Below are 18,421 nucleotides of genomic sequence, written 5' to 3'. Positions count from 1 at the left end.
CTTGGCAAATGGGTTCTGAAAACTTACTGTTTCACGCTTTCTTGTAATCTGAAAAGACAGGAAAATACCTCTTCAGATATTTAGCATTAATACAGTCGTGTACCCTTTTACCTTCTTGATTTATAATAATATAGGGACCATTTCCAATTTCCTTTTGAATTATGAATGGCGCCTCCCAATTTGGGAACCACTTTCCTAATTGATCAACCTTCTTGTAAGTTGGCAGAATAGTCTTCCAGACCAATTCTCCTTCTTTGAATGTTCTGTAAAAGATCTTTTTTCCATAAGTCTTGGCTCTGATCTCATTTTGCTTCACAATCTGATCAATTGCATGAAGTCGGTTGACATCCAGACTTTCCAACTGCTGCAACATCAATTTTTGATACTCTTCAGTAAATTCATCCTCAGTAAAATTTGTGCATCCAGATGAAACCTGCACTTAGGCTGGTAACACAGCATCTTGTCAAAAAGTGAGTTGATATGGTGAAAACCCTGTGGCAGAACTTTTGTTATTCCTATGTGCCCATAGGGCTCGAGGTAACAACAAATGTCATTTCCTTGGGTTCCCTTCAATTGTTTTCTTGATGATCCCAATAATAATCTTGTTAGCTGTTTCCGCCTGTCCATTAGCTTAAGGATAATAAGGCGAGGAATGATTCAACCGAATGCCAAATTTTGCTAAGAAACTTAAAAACTTCTCCCTAGTAAAGACCAGACCTTGGTCGGTTGTTACTGAATAGGGTATACCGTATCTATAGATGATCTGATTCAACACAAAATCAATAACCTCCTTCTGATCCACATTTTTCAAAGCAACCGCCTCCACCCATTTGGTAAAATAATCTGTTGCAACCAAGATAAAACAATGATTCTTGGATGAGGGAGTATGGATTTTTCCAATGATATCCATAGCCCAAGATTTAAAGAGCCATGGCTTTACCATAGCTTGCAACTCAGTGACTGGCGAGTGAATTAATTGTCCATGCCTCTGACATTCTTGACAACCCTTGGCAAACTGTATGCAATCTTCAAAAATTTTTGGCCAAAAGAAACTTAGCCTATGTATGGCCCATCTCATGTTCAGACCTGCTCGATGAGCCCCACACATTCCACTGTGCACTTCTGTCATTACCTCCAAAGCCTGCTCGGGACCAAAACATTTCAAAAGCAATCCTTCGAATGTCCTTTTATATAACACTCCTCCTACCAGTTGGAATCGCAAAGCTTTCATTCGAATTCCAATTGGTACATGATAAATTCTTCTCTCCAGTCGGTTCATGTTTTTGTCTTCCAGTCGGTTCCTGTTTCTGCCTCAGGGCCGACCTCTGCACATATGTGTTTTAGAATTCTCTTGCAAGCTTTTTGAGCTAATTCATCTGCAGACTGATTCTCCTCTCTAGGAACGAACTCGATTATCACTTCGGAGATCTTTGATAGCAACCGACCTACCAAATCTCTGTACCTCCGAAGGTGAGGATAATTGCAAACATACTTTTTGTTTACCTGGTTAATCACCAATTGAGAGTCCCCTTTTATAATAACCGACTGAACTTTTATGGCTATCAATGCTTCCAATCCCAAAATCAAAGCTTCATATTCTGCTGAATTATGGGTCATATCTTCCAATTGAAGCTGCAAATTGACCCTTTGGCCGTCTGGTCCTTCCAACAGGTCGTCTGCACCAGATCTGTTTCCTGAGGTAGAACCATCAAAAAACATTAACCAATTTCGGGTGCTTATATAAGATATACACCCGGTCGGTTGCTCTTCACAACCTGTGAAATCTGCCAAGAAATCTGCCACTGCTTGGCCTTTGACCGCCCTTAAGGGAGAATGATACAAATCGAAAGGAGCTAATTTAATGGCCCACTTCATGAGTCTGCCTTGCATCGTAGGCCTTTGCAAAATCAACTTGATGAGATCAATCTTTGAAATAACCTCAACTCTTCTAGGCAGCATGTAATGTTCAAGCTTGGCGCATGCAAACACCAATGAATAACACATCTTCTCTGGCATTGTATAATTCAATTCTGGTCTTGTGAGAGTCTTGCTCAAATAATAAATTGCCCTTTCCTTTCCATCATCTCCATCTTAAGCCAATAAACAACTGACCACTTCATGAGTATTGGCCAAATAAAGTTTGAGGGGCCGACCTTCCTTGGGAGGCATCAACACAGGTGGTTGAGTTAATGCTGGCTTTATAGCTTCCAGCGCCATCTGTTGGTCTGGTCCCCACTCAAAGGGGCTTCCTCCTGCTTTCAATAATTTAGTGGGCCTGACCTTGCCAGCTGCATTGGAAATGAACCGCCTGAGATAATTTACTTTTCCCAACAGACTTTGAATTTCTTTAACCGTCTAAGGCGGTCGGCTAGTAAGGATTGCCTTAGCCTTGTTTGCATCAATTTCAATGCCCCTTTCATGAACCAAGAACCCCAAGAAACTCCCAGCTGATATGCCGAAAGCACACTTAGTCGGGTTCATCTTCAATTTGTATTTCTTCATCCGACTGAAAGCATCCTTGAGGTCCCTCAAATGTTCCTCAAAACTGAAAGACTTGACAATAACATCATCAATGTAGACTTCCATGGACTTACCAATGAGGTCATGAAAAATTGCATTCATTGCCCTCTGATAAGTCGCCACAGCATTCTTCAAACCAAAAGGCATAACCGTCCACTCGTAAATGCCTAATGCTCCTGGACACCTAAATGCTGTCTTATGAATATTTTCCTCTGCCAGAAAGATTTGGTTATATCCTGCATAACCATCCATCAAACTAAGAATTCTGTGCCCTGCTGCTGAGTCAATTAGCATGTTGGCCATAGGCATCACATTCTCGTCTTTAGGGGTGGCCATGTTAAGATCTCTGATATTAATGCATATCCTAATCTTACCATTATTCTTAACCACTGGTACAATATTGGCCAACCAGTCTGCATAACAGCAAGGTCGGATGAAACCTACGTTAAGAAGCTTCTGAATCTCTTCTTTAATCTTAGGCATCAAGTCAGAACTCATACATCTTGGAAATTGCTTACAGGGCTTGAAATCCTTCTTAATGGGCAATCGATGTTCTATCAAACTTCGCTCTAGACCAGACATTTCTGAATAGTCCCAAGCTAAACATTCAATATTGTTTCTTATAACTTCGAGCATCAATATTTGTTGCTCTTTAGACAGATAACCACTCATTCTGATTATTTTTGGAACCAGATCGCTTCCTAAATTAAACTCCAGCAAAGGATCTTGCGCTGAGAAAGTTGGCTCTATTTTTTTCTAACAAATCGGGCCAACGAAATTGTTCATCTTCTTGGAAATGAACATCACATTTTTCTATTTTTTCTACTTTTTTCAAAAGCTAATCTAAATAATACTTATTAATAAGCAAACTACAACCTTGCAATTCTACTTCTTCCATAAGAAAAGTATTATATAAAGTAGGTCTGGCTTACTAAAGAGCCATATAGTACAACTGTTCTTTAAAAGAACATTGAATTCTGGCCAATGAACTTAAAACCCTTCTTTGGGTAATCATTAGCCATAAAAAACTGATACATTGGAGGTACATAACCAGAATAGAAAACTGATTCTTCTATTTGTTCTAGTACTCCAAAAGGATTGTCATTTGCCTCCATTTTGAAAACCTGATTGCCCACCCAGAACATCAATTGCTGATGCAGTGTTGATGGCACACATTTAGATGCATGAATCTAATCTCGTCCAAGTAGGATTGAATATGTGGTGTCTGCATCCACCACGAAGAAGACAGAAGAAATCTTCTTTGAACCGACTTTAATGGAAGCGACAAACATGCCTTCTGGTCTGATCGGCTGCCCTGTAAAGCTAGTCATCTCAAAATCCACAGGAGATAGATCATGAATCCCCTTCCCCAATTTTTTGAGAGTCTTTAATGGCATTACATTGAAAACGGCCCCATTATCAATGAAAACTTTTGTAATTGGTTTCCCACAAACATGAGCATTACGTACAGAGGCTTCAGATGAGACGCCATGCCTTCTGTAATAGGAGGGAAGAAAATTGGAGGGACCTCTGATTGAGAGTCAGGGTCTGCAATCTTTGCCCATTCTGGCTCTTCTATAGACTCTTCCACCAGACTTGCCCACAAAAGTTCTTCCTCAACCCAATTAATTTCTGTATTCGGCAGGGGATACGTGGCCCTAGTCGAGATTTGACAGACCTTGAATCCTTCTCTGGAACTTCCTTACCAACTTCCAATTCAGGCTGAATAGTCAAAGACTCCAAACAAAACTCCTTTATTAATGGATTAAAATTAACCTTCTCACAATGTTGACATCTGAAACCCTTAACTCTTTCATCTGACAAGCCTTTACTTATTTTCGGCATGGACCGACCTCCCTCATTGTACCGAACGCTGGTCGGCTGCTCTGAAGGGCCTCCCCCAATGAACCGACCTTCCTCATGCCTGGGAAGCGAGGATCCACATCAATTGGTAAAGGTTTCTTATTTCGAGTCCACTTGCTTCCGACCACACCCGTCTTCCTGATCGGGTGGTCCCGAACTATAGCCTGGTCCTTTAATTCCACAATAAAGGAACCATCTTGGTTGTCCCATTTTTCAGCCACTGTTTTTTCACAGACCTTGACTTTCTCCTCCGGTCGGCTACTGTTTGAGGAACTCCCTTTTTCTTTTCTGGAAGTTGTTTGTATATTAACCAATGCTGTGGTTACTTTTGGAAATGGTTGCTGCTCCACTCCCAAAGTAATATACTTGAGCCGACCTGCCTTAATGGCCTTTTGCATCTCATTTCAAAAGTGAGTGCATTGACTTGTATTATGTGTGAAAGAGTTATGCCACTTACAGTATGGCCTCCCTTTAATCTCTTCCTTAGTAGCCAACCTCTGCCCTATAGGAATTCGAATTTGACCATCGGTTAACAGAATGTCAAATATCTCGTCGGCCTTTGAACTATCAAAGGTTTGTTGCCCTTTAGTTTCTGCTCCTGGTACTGGTTTTAACTTAGAGCAAACATAAGGTTTCCCTGAAATTATTTCGGCCACCATATGTTCTGTTTGATGATAATCAAAATCGTATCCCCCTAATTCCATACTAGCCATATGTTGGCCTTTATTACGCCTGAAATTCTAATCCCTTTCTCTGAAAAGAGATTCTAAACGTCCAGCCTTGGATGCGAGGCTTGCCAAATCTTCGACATCATGTGCAGTGAGCGCATCTCTTAGGCGACCATGCATATTTCGGACCACTAAGTTGGTCATCTCCTTCTCATTGATTATAGTAGGACATCGTCCCTTCATTAATCGCACCCTCTCAATAAATTGTGAAGCTGATTCCTCTTGATATTGTTACATCTCCAATAAATCAGTCAAAGAAACCGTTGGCAGGGGGTTGAAAAATCTGGCATGAAACGCCATTTCTAAACCTTCCCAAGTTTGTATTTGCCCAGGTGGCAGACTTACAAACCATGAAAAAGCTGTCCTTGTAAGAGACAATCCAAACACTTGTAACTTGTAAAAATGATTGTTACCAATTTCCCCTAATTGCGCTGTAAAACGCCCCACGTGCTCTATAGTGGAGGACCCATCCTCTCCAGAAAAAGCATGAAAATCTGGTGGCCTGTAATTCCTTGGGAGAGGATATTCATTAATAATCCTTTCGGGAAATGGTCTCTGATAAGCAGGTCGGTTGGCCATCTGAGGATTTAGATCAAACTGAACCCTCAATACGTGAACAATTTCATCACCCAAATGAAACTGTTGATGATCAGGAACATCAATGGGATTTTGCACAGGAATATGAATGGGATCCTGCACATGTCCCCCTGGCCTTTCCTCTCTTGAAATGTTCGGTTGCACATTTTCAACCCTTGGTCCCAAAGGAATATGGGAAAGTCAGAGGAGTCTTTCCCCTATCTATTCGGTTGAAATTTGTGGTGCTTGGAAGTCTGCTCTCCACATATGATGGCCCTGCAAAATTCGCTTGCATTCTTGATGGTGACACCCTTGGCGGCGTCTGAGTGGGTTTAAGAGCAACCCTTGACAAAGCTTGATCTAACATGTTTTGCATAAGATTTTGTTGCTCGCGCAACATGTTCTGCATAAACACATTCTGCCGATTGTTCATTTGCTGAACATAAGACAACCAATCGGTAGGTGGTTGGGGAATCTCCCCTGGATTTCGCATAACTGGTGGTGAAACATTTTCTCCCACTGGTGCTGATGATGATTGAGGTTGTGAGCCTGCCATATTGATTTTTTTGATAATTCGGCCAGACCTCAGTTGTACGAATTTCTCTGGTAATGTAGGATCAGCAATCTTGCGTTTCTCCCACTGTGGTCGCCAATTTGTTGATGTATTTTTTCAACAAACAAAAAGTAAAATTTAAAGATATGGAAAATATCTTTAAACTTGATTAATTAGTGCCTGAGATTAGGAATCTCTAAACACTGCATAGTACATAAAGAAATTAACTGGCAAAATAAAATGCTGGAAATTTAAAGTGGTGATCCTCAAATCTGACTTTGCTCTGTTGAAGTTGATTGAAGATGCCTTCTCAAGAAAAATCCAAATCCTTAAATACTTCCTGAACGGTTACAACGTCTCCTTTTCAACCGTCTGCCAACCCTTCTCCTGCTGACACGTGTCCTCAGCAGACCACCATTGTCACTCTATTCCACTCTTAACAGCATCCGCCTCTTTGGACCGACCGCAGACCTTCCGCCCTTTTGGTCCGAACACTACTCTTCCACCTTATTGGCCCGACTACCAATCTTCCCGACTTGCGGGCCACCCAACTTGTTGATCCAATCGCAGACCTCCCGACCTAAAGACCATCCGACTTACTGGTCAAGTGGCAGACCTCCCGCCCTAAAGACCATCCGATTTACTGGTCCAGTTGCAGACCTCCCCACCTAAAGACCATCCGACTTACTGGTGTAGTCGCAGACCTCCCGACCTGAGGACCTTCCGACCTGCGGACTTTCCATCCTGAGGACTTCCCGACCTGAGGACCTTCCGACCTGACCTCCCGACCTGAGGACCTCCTGACTTGACCTCCCGACCTGAGGACCTCCCGACCTGAAGACTTCCCGACCTGAGGACTTTCCGACTTGAAGACTTTCCGTCCTGAGGACTTTTCGACCTGCGGACTTCCCGACCTGAGGACCTCCCGACCTGAAGACTTCCCGACCTGAGGACTTTCTGACCTGAAGACTTCCCGACCTGAGGACTTCCTTACCTGAGGACCTTCCGTCCTGCATTCTCCTTAGAAATTAACCTATTTTCCTTGAGTTCCCCACGGTGCCCTTCAGCCAATTCGATCAACTCTATTACCAGGCCCATTTTTTCTTTTACCTTGGGCTTTTTAACCTAATTCTAAATTTCATACGTAACAAATCCGTCTCATAACAAAATATCCATTTCCTTTTTTAGTAACTGTACTTTCTACCCAACATTACAAATATCCTTACAACTTACAATATATTACAAAAATGTCATTACCTTTATATCAAACATACTAATAAGGTTATTTTAGTCATTTCTACTTTATTCCTACTATATCCCAATATAATACTAATATTTCTAAAACTACATGCAAAAAGCAAATGGATACTTAGTTTCGGGACGGAGGGAGTATTATTATTGTTTTATTTTTCTGCCGATATTGAAAAGCAATCTTATTATTATAAGGAATTGAAATGTTTTTTCTTTTTTCTGAACATAAAATATATTCTTCTACACGCGATATTTATAAAGATAAATTGTGAGATTAAAAAGTAAAATAAATAAATAATCAAATAGAGCACATCCAACAATTTATGTGAGTCATTTTTAAATTGAATTATATGGAAAATGGTTGTTGAAGGGTGATGTTCACGGGGAAAATAATGAATTCGGAAAATGAAAAATTCATACATATAATAATTGAATCTAAGTCATTAGAGAATATTACAAAAATGAACGAAGATAATAACCCAACAATTTATGTAAATCCTCTCTAAATAAAAATTGAAATAACAACATTAGAGAATTCATAAATATAAAATAATTGAATATAAGTCATTAAGCAAATACCATTCGATAAAATCTATTTTATAATATGTTTGAAAACCTAATTATTCAATTCCTCAATTTGTAATTTAAGGGATAAATCTAGTCCCGAGTCATCAATATCTAACTCATCATTTCCTGGGGTAGCAAGGGCACTGCCCTCATGAGCCCCGGTGCTACCACTATATCCAACTGCCATAAGCTTGACGATTTCCATTTCCGAAAGTACTACCCATAGGGCCTATGCCTGGAAAGAGGTTATGCAATTGTGGCAGCGGCTGTGGGAGTTGTGGCTCAGCAAGCACCACCCGGGGGCATAACAGGGGCATCGTCTGCATTTCATAGTTTTCATATTTATTTTTTTCTTAACCGTATTGCACGTGTAAAAAATATATTTACGACGATATCTTGTCAAAATTATAATTGTTACGAAAAAATTTCAAAACAAATAAAAACAAATGTTGATCAATTAAATTTCTTTCTTGTCACGACAATTTTCGTAACAAAAATTACGTTATGCTACAAACATATTGTTACGGACCATATATCCACTACAAGTAACCAATTTTTTAGTAGTAAATTGGTTGGCAAACTCATTTAATTGATGTTAAGATTTATTTCTGGTATTTGAAGAGACAAGAGGTAAGCACTTTAAATACTTGTAACAACTCATTTGTGAAAATGCAGAGAAAATAACCAGAGAGTTCCTGTGCATTGGGAAATTTTTGCTTTCTCGATTGCCAACATTTCTTTCCTTGGCAGCTTATCATTGATGGGTGATTTGTCAGTTTAATGTAAAATCTACCTTTTTCAATGGTGATCTAAAAGAACAATTTATGTTCAACACCGGGAATGATTTATTGTGCAGGAGAGAAAGACAAAGTGTATTGCTTGTACAAGGCACTTTATGGATTCAAGCAACCTCGGAGAGCTTGGTACGAAAAAGATAGATTAAGTCCCTAAATTGAGTGGATTAGAACGAAGTTTGAGTGAACTGATATGTACATAAAAAAGGAAGCCTTTGGAAGATAGTCATTATTAGTATTTATGTTTATATTGCCGTGTATACATGTACTTGCAACATCGATATATCAATGAAAAAAAATAAAAAATAAGAAATTACGAAGAATTAGTTTGAGATGACTAATATGGGAAAGCTACATTTTTTCTTCTTGGGCTGGAAGTTAAGCAAGTTCCCACTTGTTTCTCACAAAAAATATTTATCAAATGTGCTCAAACTACTTTATATGGACCAATTAAACAGCGGCTACTTCAATTAATTCAAATGAAAAAGCGATCATTGGCGATGGTACTGGATTAGCAGATCCAAGACAATTTAGGAGCTTTCTTGCCAGGTTGATATATATTTAAGACAGACATGACTGACATTGCATTTCATGTGGGATTAGTTTCCAGATTTACAAATTGCCACAAAAAACAATATTATAGAGCAGCGAAACGAATCTTCTGTTATCTTACCCGTAGTCAAGACTATGGAATTTTGTACACAAAAACTGAAAAGTTTATTCTTGAAGGATTTAGCAACAGTGACTGGGCGACAAAATAAGTACCTCTGAAAATTGTTTTAGTTTTCAAGCCGGTCCAGTCATGGCTTTCAAAGAAACAATCTATTGTTGTTTTATCTTCCACGGAAGCTGAGTACAAAGTTGATGCAACGGCTGGATGTCAAAATGTTTGGTTATGAAGAATCCTTGAAGTTCTTAATCAACCGTAGGAAGGGCTAATTGTGATTTATTGTGATAGTTCATCTTTTGTGGCAATTGCTAAAATACAATAATGCATGCCCAGACAAAATATATTGAAATAAAATGTCACTTTATTCGTGACTTGGTAACAACTAGAAGTGTGCAACTGAAATTGTTGCAGTCAACGTGGGCAGAACATAGGCCGATTGAATGAATAATTTGCTAATTAGAAAACCCTCCAAAAACTAAACAAGTACGTCAGTCGCTACTCTTCGGGTGGCTCTGGATAAACCCCGGTCGAACCTAGTAGCTTGCAAATTAGGCCCGACAAGGCAACTCATACTAGGCGAACATGTGATAGGCAAGACCTGGAGGCGTCGAGCGTTTGAAACCCATGACCTTGTTGGGGTGCAACCCAAGTCCCACGTTGAAAGATTTAAAGAAAAATGTATACCTTATAAGTCTCACATAAACTCCACTAATATAAGGTCTTTGTAGGAAGTCCAAAAACAAATCCGTGCGGGCTCAACGCAAAGAGGACAAAAAATATCATTCTAGTGTTGACTTTGCCAAGTCCTAACAATAGTATCAGAGTCTGGTTTGTTGGTAGCATGTACTGGATGGCATCACACATTGGTTATAGTTGTGAGAAGCCCTCGTGATATGCGGAGGTGCCTTGCGTCGAAAGTCTCCTAGCATTGGTGAGTTGGTCGTTCGGTCCCAAATCCAAGAAGAAAAATATACACCTTATAAGTCCCACATAAAATCACGAGTCCACCCCCATTCATGGAAGTATAGTATAACAAAATACCGAATCACTTATTTTATACCCTTAGTTTTTACATATTTTATAGGTTATATTATCTTATTCCATCCCATTTAATGAACTTACTTTATTCAATTGTTAGTGCTTATTCAATACTGTGCTGAATGAGTTTTGGACTAATTGTTGAACTACTTTTTGTTAATATATCGATTGCGTTTAATGATGACATAAAACTGAAGAATGGTACAAGAACAAAGTATCAAAATTCATGGATAAAATCTATTAATGATTGGACGAGATGTTATCATATATATATTTGTTAGGCATTTCAAGCCCCTAAGAAATAAGTTAATATTAAAATTTTCTATTTACATAAAAAAATCAATATAAAATATTTTAAAAATTAAAAATATATATATTTATTTCGATAATTTATCAGTAGCATTTACATATAAGGTCAGATATTGTAGTATATATATTTGTTTTGCAAATTCAATCGGTAATAAAAACTTTAATATTATAATTATAAAAAAAATTATATACAATTATTTCAAATTTATCATTTAACTACAAAATTTAATTTTATAATTGAAATTAATTAATTTATTATGTTTTATAATTTCATCGCTAATTATAAATTAATTGATAGAGATAATTAAAATATCTTAAATTTCTTCTAATATTATTTATCTATTAATATATAATAATTTATATTAAAAATAAAAATAAAATAAAATCAAACCTGATATAAACACCAAACCCTAATGCCCCTGCTCGCCTTCTTGTTCGCCCTACTTTTTCTTATTCGTTTCCATTTTTTCTTTTTTCTCCTCTTCCTCCCCTTCTTCCTTTATTTTCTTCTTCGCCTCTTCTTCTTCATTTCCTTTCTTCTTCGTTTACTTCTTCTTCTCCAGAGCAACCGTTATCCACCTCTTCCGTTCGTGGTTGCTGATTGATGAAGATGCCGGAGAAGACGCTATCATCATCGATTGGAGCTTTCCGGCGAAAGAAAAAAGGATAAGTTGTTCTTACCATGTCTTTGATTTTGTTTTCTTTTGTGTTCTGCTTCCTTAGAGCAGCAACAAATGCTTGTTTGATATCTAGTTACAAATCTCTTGTTTTGAAAATCAATATGTTGTGTTGCTACTTTGGTCGTTCTGATTTTGTGCAAAAAATATGTTATAGGTTAGAATTGGAAATATGAAAAAATTCTGTTAGTTGAGCTGAATTCCAAGATCCAATCATAATGTGGGATATTTGTGGAGAAAACTTAGAGATGAGGATTGTGTATGACAATCTAAGCATTAACATTTGAGTAACTTATAGGAGAATAACATTAAACACTGAAGAAATGTATTGGTCCTGTAACTAACATATACTTGCATTATGATTCCTGCAATTAATCGGTGTATGTAAATGTACGGAATAAAAGAGTTGTTGGAGTTGTGTTGATCTCACCCTGCCTCATCTTGAAGCCTTCACTACTTCTAGATGGAAGTATTTATCCTAGCTAATATTATAATATGATACCATAGTTTTTTCAAATAATGTATCTTATATTAATTAATCTCTGGAGGATTAGATTACTGCAGACGAATCTTTTATAGCCACTTGAAGACATTAAAACTATTAATGCCAGCAAAATTCCACTACACCCCAGAGAGAGTCTTGGCCCTTGATAATACAAAAAGAGACAATCTTGATAAAACTGCCCTAGATGCCTTACGTTATTTCCAAAGGTACATCAATGTAATATTTTTGTGTTTGTGTTGCATGTCTTCTTTCTATTCTTCAATTTTTTTATATGGTTGTTTGATCTCTAGTTATATATATATATATATTTAGCCTGATGCTCATAGTTGGATTCTGATTATAACTATTTTATGATTAATTCGGTTCTTTACATGGTTGACATGGTCATCCTCTTGTCTAAATTTTGGCTTAGATGACATTAATGTGATAGGAGCTGCATCTGAGTTAAAGCTGCTGACAATTTGCGATGCTTGATAAATTCATTTTTGTGATATGCCTTGAACTATATTTTGGCGATTAAGAGTAGAGTGTACTAGGCCTAACGATTGAACATGCCTTACTTCGGTTGATGTTGGAATTAGCTTTATCGCTACCCCTGTGCTGATTTTTTTATTTTTTTTTCTTTCGGTTGAATAGCCTTTGTTGCATTTCGCTTAGGAAAAAATTAAAAGCTACCCATGAATTGTTATTTGGTATAACTGTAGCTTCTTCTCCTTGTCAACCGCAATTGTTCGAGGGCAAAAAAATGTGAAAGTGTGAGGATTTAGTAGATCAGCCCCTCCCGTTAGCCCCCCTCCAAAATTCTGCACCACCAAAAATTCTGCAATCAGGGAAGTTTTTCTTTGCTTTGAATGTTGATAATATACATATAGCTTGTTTGTTGATTGTTTGTTTGTATATGTCTTGATTGTTGTAGGTTGAATTATATTGGTTTAGCCTGTTTAATTTCTGCCTAGTTCCTTAACCTTGGTTGTTGCAGTAGGATAGTTTGTGTTGTTCTGTTTCTTGGATTTCCTTAGCTAAGATGGACTGCACCTTCAATTAACTTAGATTGGTATGGTTGTAAATCTATAATTAATTAATCTAAGTTAATTTTGTGTTTATTTAGTTGTTTAGGTGTAGAACTTGTTAATTAAGCTTGGATTCAAATTTAGTCGATGTCTAATATAATTGTTATATAATTATTTAGTTTGGAATAACTTGCCTCCTCCTTAAGTTAGCCTAGTTAGTTGTTTGTATTTGTACTCAAGTCTCGATTAGTCCATTTAGCCATAATTGGTATTTTAGAACTAGATTAGGTGCTGCAGATCATTGATAAATTAAGGTGTTTTGTAGTTCAATTATATTGGCCTGGTTTTGAGATTGATTTCGTGTATACGTTGTTCAACGTAGGTCTATTTTATATATTGTTGTAGTATAGATTCATTGCTATCTTTTTCTGCTAATTGACTAGATTGGCATACCCTTACTATAAGTAGATACTTAGCTTAGTGCAGATATTTTGTTTGCATTAATCTGTTAGGTTAATAATTGGTGTGGTCTAGATTAGTCTTGTTAGTTTAGTTAGCAAATGGCCCCTTAAATCAAATTAGCTTTGATTCTTTAAACATATAGCTTAGTCATAATTTGACTCCAGTAGGATAAACTTTTAGATTAGTAATAGTATCAAACACTATTGTAATATAGACTATTTAATCCCCTGCAACTTAATCTCATTTCTTAAAGCTTAGTTTTGTCCTAATCATGTATGATTCCTGTTGCAACTTGTAGGTTAGTCTCTTTAAGCATTAGGGCGTGTTGTTTAGTTTGGTTATATATTTGTGCATCATTAGTTGTTGTAATATCTTGTGGAATAGTTTGGTTATTCATCTCTCTGTTATTATCAACTGTATGTGTAATTAGTTAGTGAAATAACTTTAATTTTCAGTTCAGTTATTTGAGATTTAATAAGTTAATTTATCGACATTTGTTGGCAAAACTTATATATAGCTCTATTAACTTGTGTATACTAATACCTGCAATTTGTTTTTATATAAATGATATGGGTCTAAATTATTTTGGCGTAGCTTATTCATAATTACCTTTAAATAATTATTATTAAAATTTATGTCACTTAATATAGGTATGAGACATGTAACTTTTATTATTTTGAGTCAAATTGATCTTGTAATACCCCGTAAAAATAATCTTCGGAAGTTTGCCAGGACCTGCCGGAGTCCGACGCCAGAGTCCGACAGTATTATTTTGGGCCTAATTTATTTTGGGCTTTTGGTATAAGAAATTAAGGAATTGGCTTTAAATTAGGAGTAACAATTGAGTTTGGACCCAAGTAGGGTAAAATAAATAATAAAGACTCAAGTTTTTATGTTTAATTAAGTATAAAATAAAAAATATATATAGAAAAAAGGAAGCAGCCTGACATGCCGCCAGCCCCCTCTTATTCGTTGGAGTTATTTTTTTCCTAAACTCTTCCTTTTAGTCTCTTCTTTTAAGGTAAGTGGGACTAATCTTAGATAGATGATATGTTCTAATCCCTAGACCCCTTCTATTGACATTTTTCAAAATTATTTTCAAATGGATTTGCCCTAAAAGTGTTAGGTTTTGTCAATTTCTTCTAGAAAGTTGGTTGTAATGCTTCCTAGGGCTTATGTGAAGATTATTATAGTATTTTAAATTGAAAATCGTAGAATTTCTGGAATGAGTTTGAAACACTAATTTTGCCCTAACCTAGGCATGGTTTTTTGGGAAACGAATTATGCCTATTGGGATGGACATAATTTTTGAATGTTTATTTGGCAAAATAAAGTGAGATTATAACAAACTTGTTGGGTTTTAATATTCCACTTTTTGGTTGGTTAAACGTTGGCAATTGAAATATTTTGTGTTTAAAGCTCTCTATTTTTGAAATTTGTCAAATAGCATGTTGAGTATTGGGTCAAATTGGTAATTAAAACTACCCGTTGAGTCCGATCTACTCGTCAATTGATTGGATGATAAGGCATAGCCGTCCACATCCGTGCCTTGCAAACACGTGAGGGTATACCGGTATTTTAGGATAACGAGCTAACCTCGTATTAGATCCCGAATGGGCTAGTCGAGGGATCGAGATGGCAGGTTTCCTTTTCGGTGATTCCGAGGTGCCCGTCATTCACAATGAAAAACATCTTTTGACCGTCATCCTTGGTGGAGGGTTGGATTGCGTACAATCCCCTCTTGGTATGTTATATTGGAGACTAGAGGGTTGTGGGCCGTTTGGCGCCTCTCGCAAACTAATAAATAAATTGACTTACGTGTAATTTGGGCTTCAAACCCTTAGATACACATTGTGGAGCTTTCCTTGAGGGTTGTGACCCTATGTGTGTTATGTGTAACTATGTGACGTGTCATACGAAGTAATAAGGTTGGAAAACCGGGTCGAACAAGCCCTAATTAAGGTCTAGTGGAGTTTACTTCGTGATGTGCTCATCACCATTATTTGAGAATAGAAAGGAGATATAAGGGAGGCGCTAAAAGACTCGTGTGTGTGAGTTACCCTTATGTGATACGTGTCATCTTATTCAATTATCTTCTTCAAATGATTTTGTGGCATTATACCGTATTAATTTATCTTCGATTAATTATGCTTACTCAACCGTTGTGTTGACCTTCTTCTTACAATGTAGGTGATGATGCTTCTGTTATACCTAAATGATGCATCTACGTCATATGATCACCGGGGGGAAACTATAACTACTTTATCTTATAAAATGCTTTTGAAATTCATTAATTATGTTTAAAGACTAATGCCTTTTGAATTATTCCCAATATATGTTTTTTGAGTCGAACTCTATTTATTTAATTGATAAGCCGGTGCGATTTAATTATAAATCCCTATTTACTTGTTTGTATTTATTATTTTAGCCTTAGCACCACAACGTAGGACTCGTTGGTTGATGAACGAGCCTTCCGGTGTGGCGTGACATTGACGCTCCGGCTTGAGATAGATGTCACGATTGATATAATTCTTGGTGCAGAACCGGTGTCTAAGGCTCCCTACCGTATGGCACCTAAGAGTTTGCCCAATTCAATGAGCAGCTTCGAGAGCTGGTCGATAAAGAGTATATCCGGCCGAGTAATTCTCCTTGGGGAGCGCCCATTCTGTTTGTTAAGAAGAAGGATGGTAGTCTTCGGTTGTGCATTGATTATCGAGGATTGAATCAAGTTACCGTTAAGAATAAGTATCCTCTCCCAAGGATTGACGACCTCTTTGATCAACTAAAAGGAGCAAGCGTATTTTTGAAGATAGATTTGAGGTCGGGATATCATCAGCTTCGGATTTCAGACGGCGATATTTTGAATACAACATTTCGAACTCGTTATGGGCACTATGAGTTTACGGTGATGTCATTTGGGTTGACGAACACTCCGGCTACCTTCATGGACTTGATGAATAGAGTCTTCAGACCATATTTGGATAAGTTCGTTGTGGTCTTCGATGATGATATATTGGTGTATTCTTCAAGCGAGGAGGATCATGCGAATCACCTCAGAATAGTGCTACAAGTATTGAGGGAGCATCACTTGTATGCGAAACTGTCGAAGTGTGAATTTTGGTTGAGCAAAGTAACATTTTTGGGGCATGTTATTTCGAGGGATGGTGTTTTGGTCGACCTATCAAAAGTGAGCTCTATTGAAAATTGGCCCCGACCAAAGACGCAGACAGAGATTAGGAGCTTTTTGGGGTTGGCCGGGTATTATCGGAGGTTTGTGCAAGATTTTGCACGATTGGCAAGACCATTGACATCGTTGTTGAAGAAAAATGTCAAATTAGTGTGGAAAAAATTATGTGAGCAAGCTTTTCAAGAGTTGAAACGAAGGTTGATGGTTGCACCGGTGTTGGCATTGCCGATAGATGGACGAGAGTTCGATGTGTATTATGATGCGTCAAGATGACAATTGGGGTGTGTGTTGACGCAAGATGGAAGGGTGATAGCATATGCTTCGAGGCAGCTCATATCGCATGAAGAGAACTATCCGACTCACGACTTAGAAATGGCGGCTGTCGTGTTTGCTCTCAAAATATGGTGACATTACCTTTTCGGAGTTCATTGCAAGATTGACACCGATCATAAAAGTTTGAAATACATATTCACTCAAAGAGATTTGAATATGAGAAAACAGAGGTGGTTGAAGTTAGTAAAGGACTATGACTTCGATATTTTATATCAGGAAGGTAAGGCGAATGTGGTTGCTGATGCTTTGAGTCGGAAGTCAAGTCATGATGTATGTTCGGTGACATTACCCGTAGAGTTGTGTCATGAGTTCGAGAATCTACAAATTGAGGTAGTGGGTCCTAAGGTGATTGAAGAATATATGGGTGCCTTGTCGGTTGAACCCGAGATTCGGAGGGAGATTCGGGAAACTCAGGTTGATGACGATGATTTACTCAACTTAGCGATAAGTGTGCAACAAGGTGAAATAAGCGAATTCCATATTGGTTGGGTTGCAAGTCTAAGATTTCGAGACAGATGGTGTGTACCAAAGGATCAGTTGGATATTAAGGAAATGATACTTAAAGAAGCTCATAGTTCTCCATATTCAGTGCATTTCTGATTGCGATAACATGTATAAAGATTTGAAAGGACATTTTTGGTGGCGCGGTATGAAAAGAGACATTGCGGAGTATATCACCAAGTGTTTTAATTGCCAAACAGTCAAGGCGGAGCATAAGAGACCTATGGGTTTGTTGAGACCTTTGGAAGTTCCAGAATGGAAGTGGGACTTGATTGCTATGGAGTTTGTGACCGGATTACCAAAGTCGAGGTCAGGCGCGGATGCCATTGGGTACTTGTTGACCGATTGACTGAGGCAGCAGTTTTTATCCCGATAATCATGACTTGGAGCATGCAGAAGTTGGCAAGGTTGTATATCCAGCATGTGGTAAAGAGGTATGGAGTTCCGGAGGTGATTGTCTCGGACCGCAACCTCCATTTTGAGTCAAATTTTTTGCAAAAGCTTCATAAAGAGTTCAATACTTGGTTAAGGATGACTACGGCCTTTCATCTAATGACCGATGGGCAGATTGAGCGCACTATTCAGATTTTGGAAGATATGTTGCAAGCTTTTGCATTCGATTCTCAAGGCTGGTGGGAGGATCAGTTGGCTCTGGTGGAGTTCTCCTAAAATAATATCCATCAAACGACCATTGGGATGGCACCCTTTAAGGCTTTGTATGGGAGGAAGTGTAGAACACCATTGTGTTGGAGTGACCTAAGCAAAAGAGTTGTATTGGGGCCCGAAATGATTGAAGAGATGATGAATCAGATTCGTAATATCAAGGCTAAGATGAAAGCCACCAAAGATCGCCAGAAGGTTTGGTATTACTTAAGGT

At 37.9% G+C, this 18,421-nt stretch overlaps 1 protein-coding gene across 1 annotated transcript; it reads left to right on the top strand.

Moving 5' to 3' along the window:
- Positions 1-17,799: 17,799 nt before the first annotated feature.
- Positions 17,800-18,213, top strand: LOC127260326 (uncharacterized). Its single transcript, XM_051288041.1, has one exon. It carries the CDS (start codon positions 17,800-17,802, stop codon positions 18,211-18,213), a length of 414 nt encoding a protein of 137 aa, XP_051143998.1.
- The last annotated feature ends 208 nt before the right edge of the window (positions 18,214-18,421 follow it).

The sequence above is a fragment of the Andrographis paniculata genome, unplaced genomic scaffold (genome assembly GCF_009805555.1).
Source record: "Andrographis paniculata isolate CXL003 unplaced genomic scaffold, ASM980555v1 Contig61END, whole genome shotgun sequence".
Taxonomy (NCBI): domain Eukaryota; kingdom Viridiplantae; phylum Streptophyta; class Magnoliopsida; order Lamiales; family Acanthaceae; genus Andrographis; species Andrographis paniculata.
The sequence above is the reverse complement of the archived record's forward strand: the minus strand, read 5'-3'. Positions and strand labels throughout refer to the sequence as shown.

What these genes read in the sequence shown, in the direction of transcription:
- LOC127260326 (XM_051288041.1), top strand. Translation starts at nt 17,800, where the DNA reads ATGGAAGTGGGACTTGATTGCTATGGAGTTTGTGACCGGATTACCAAA.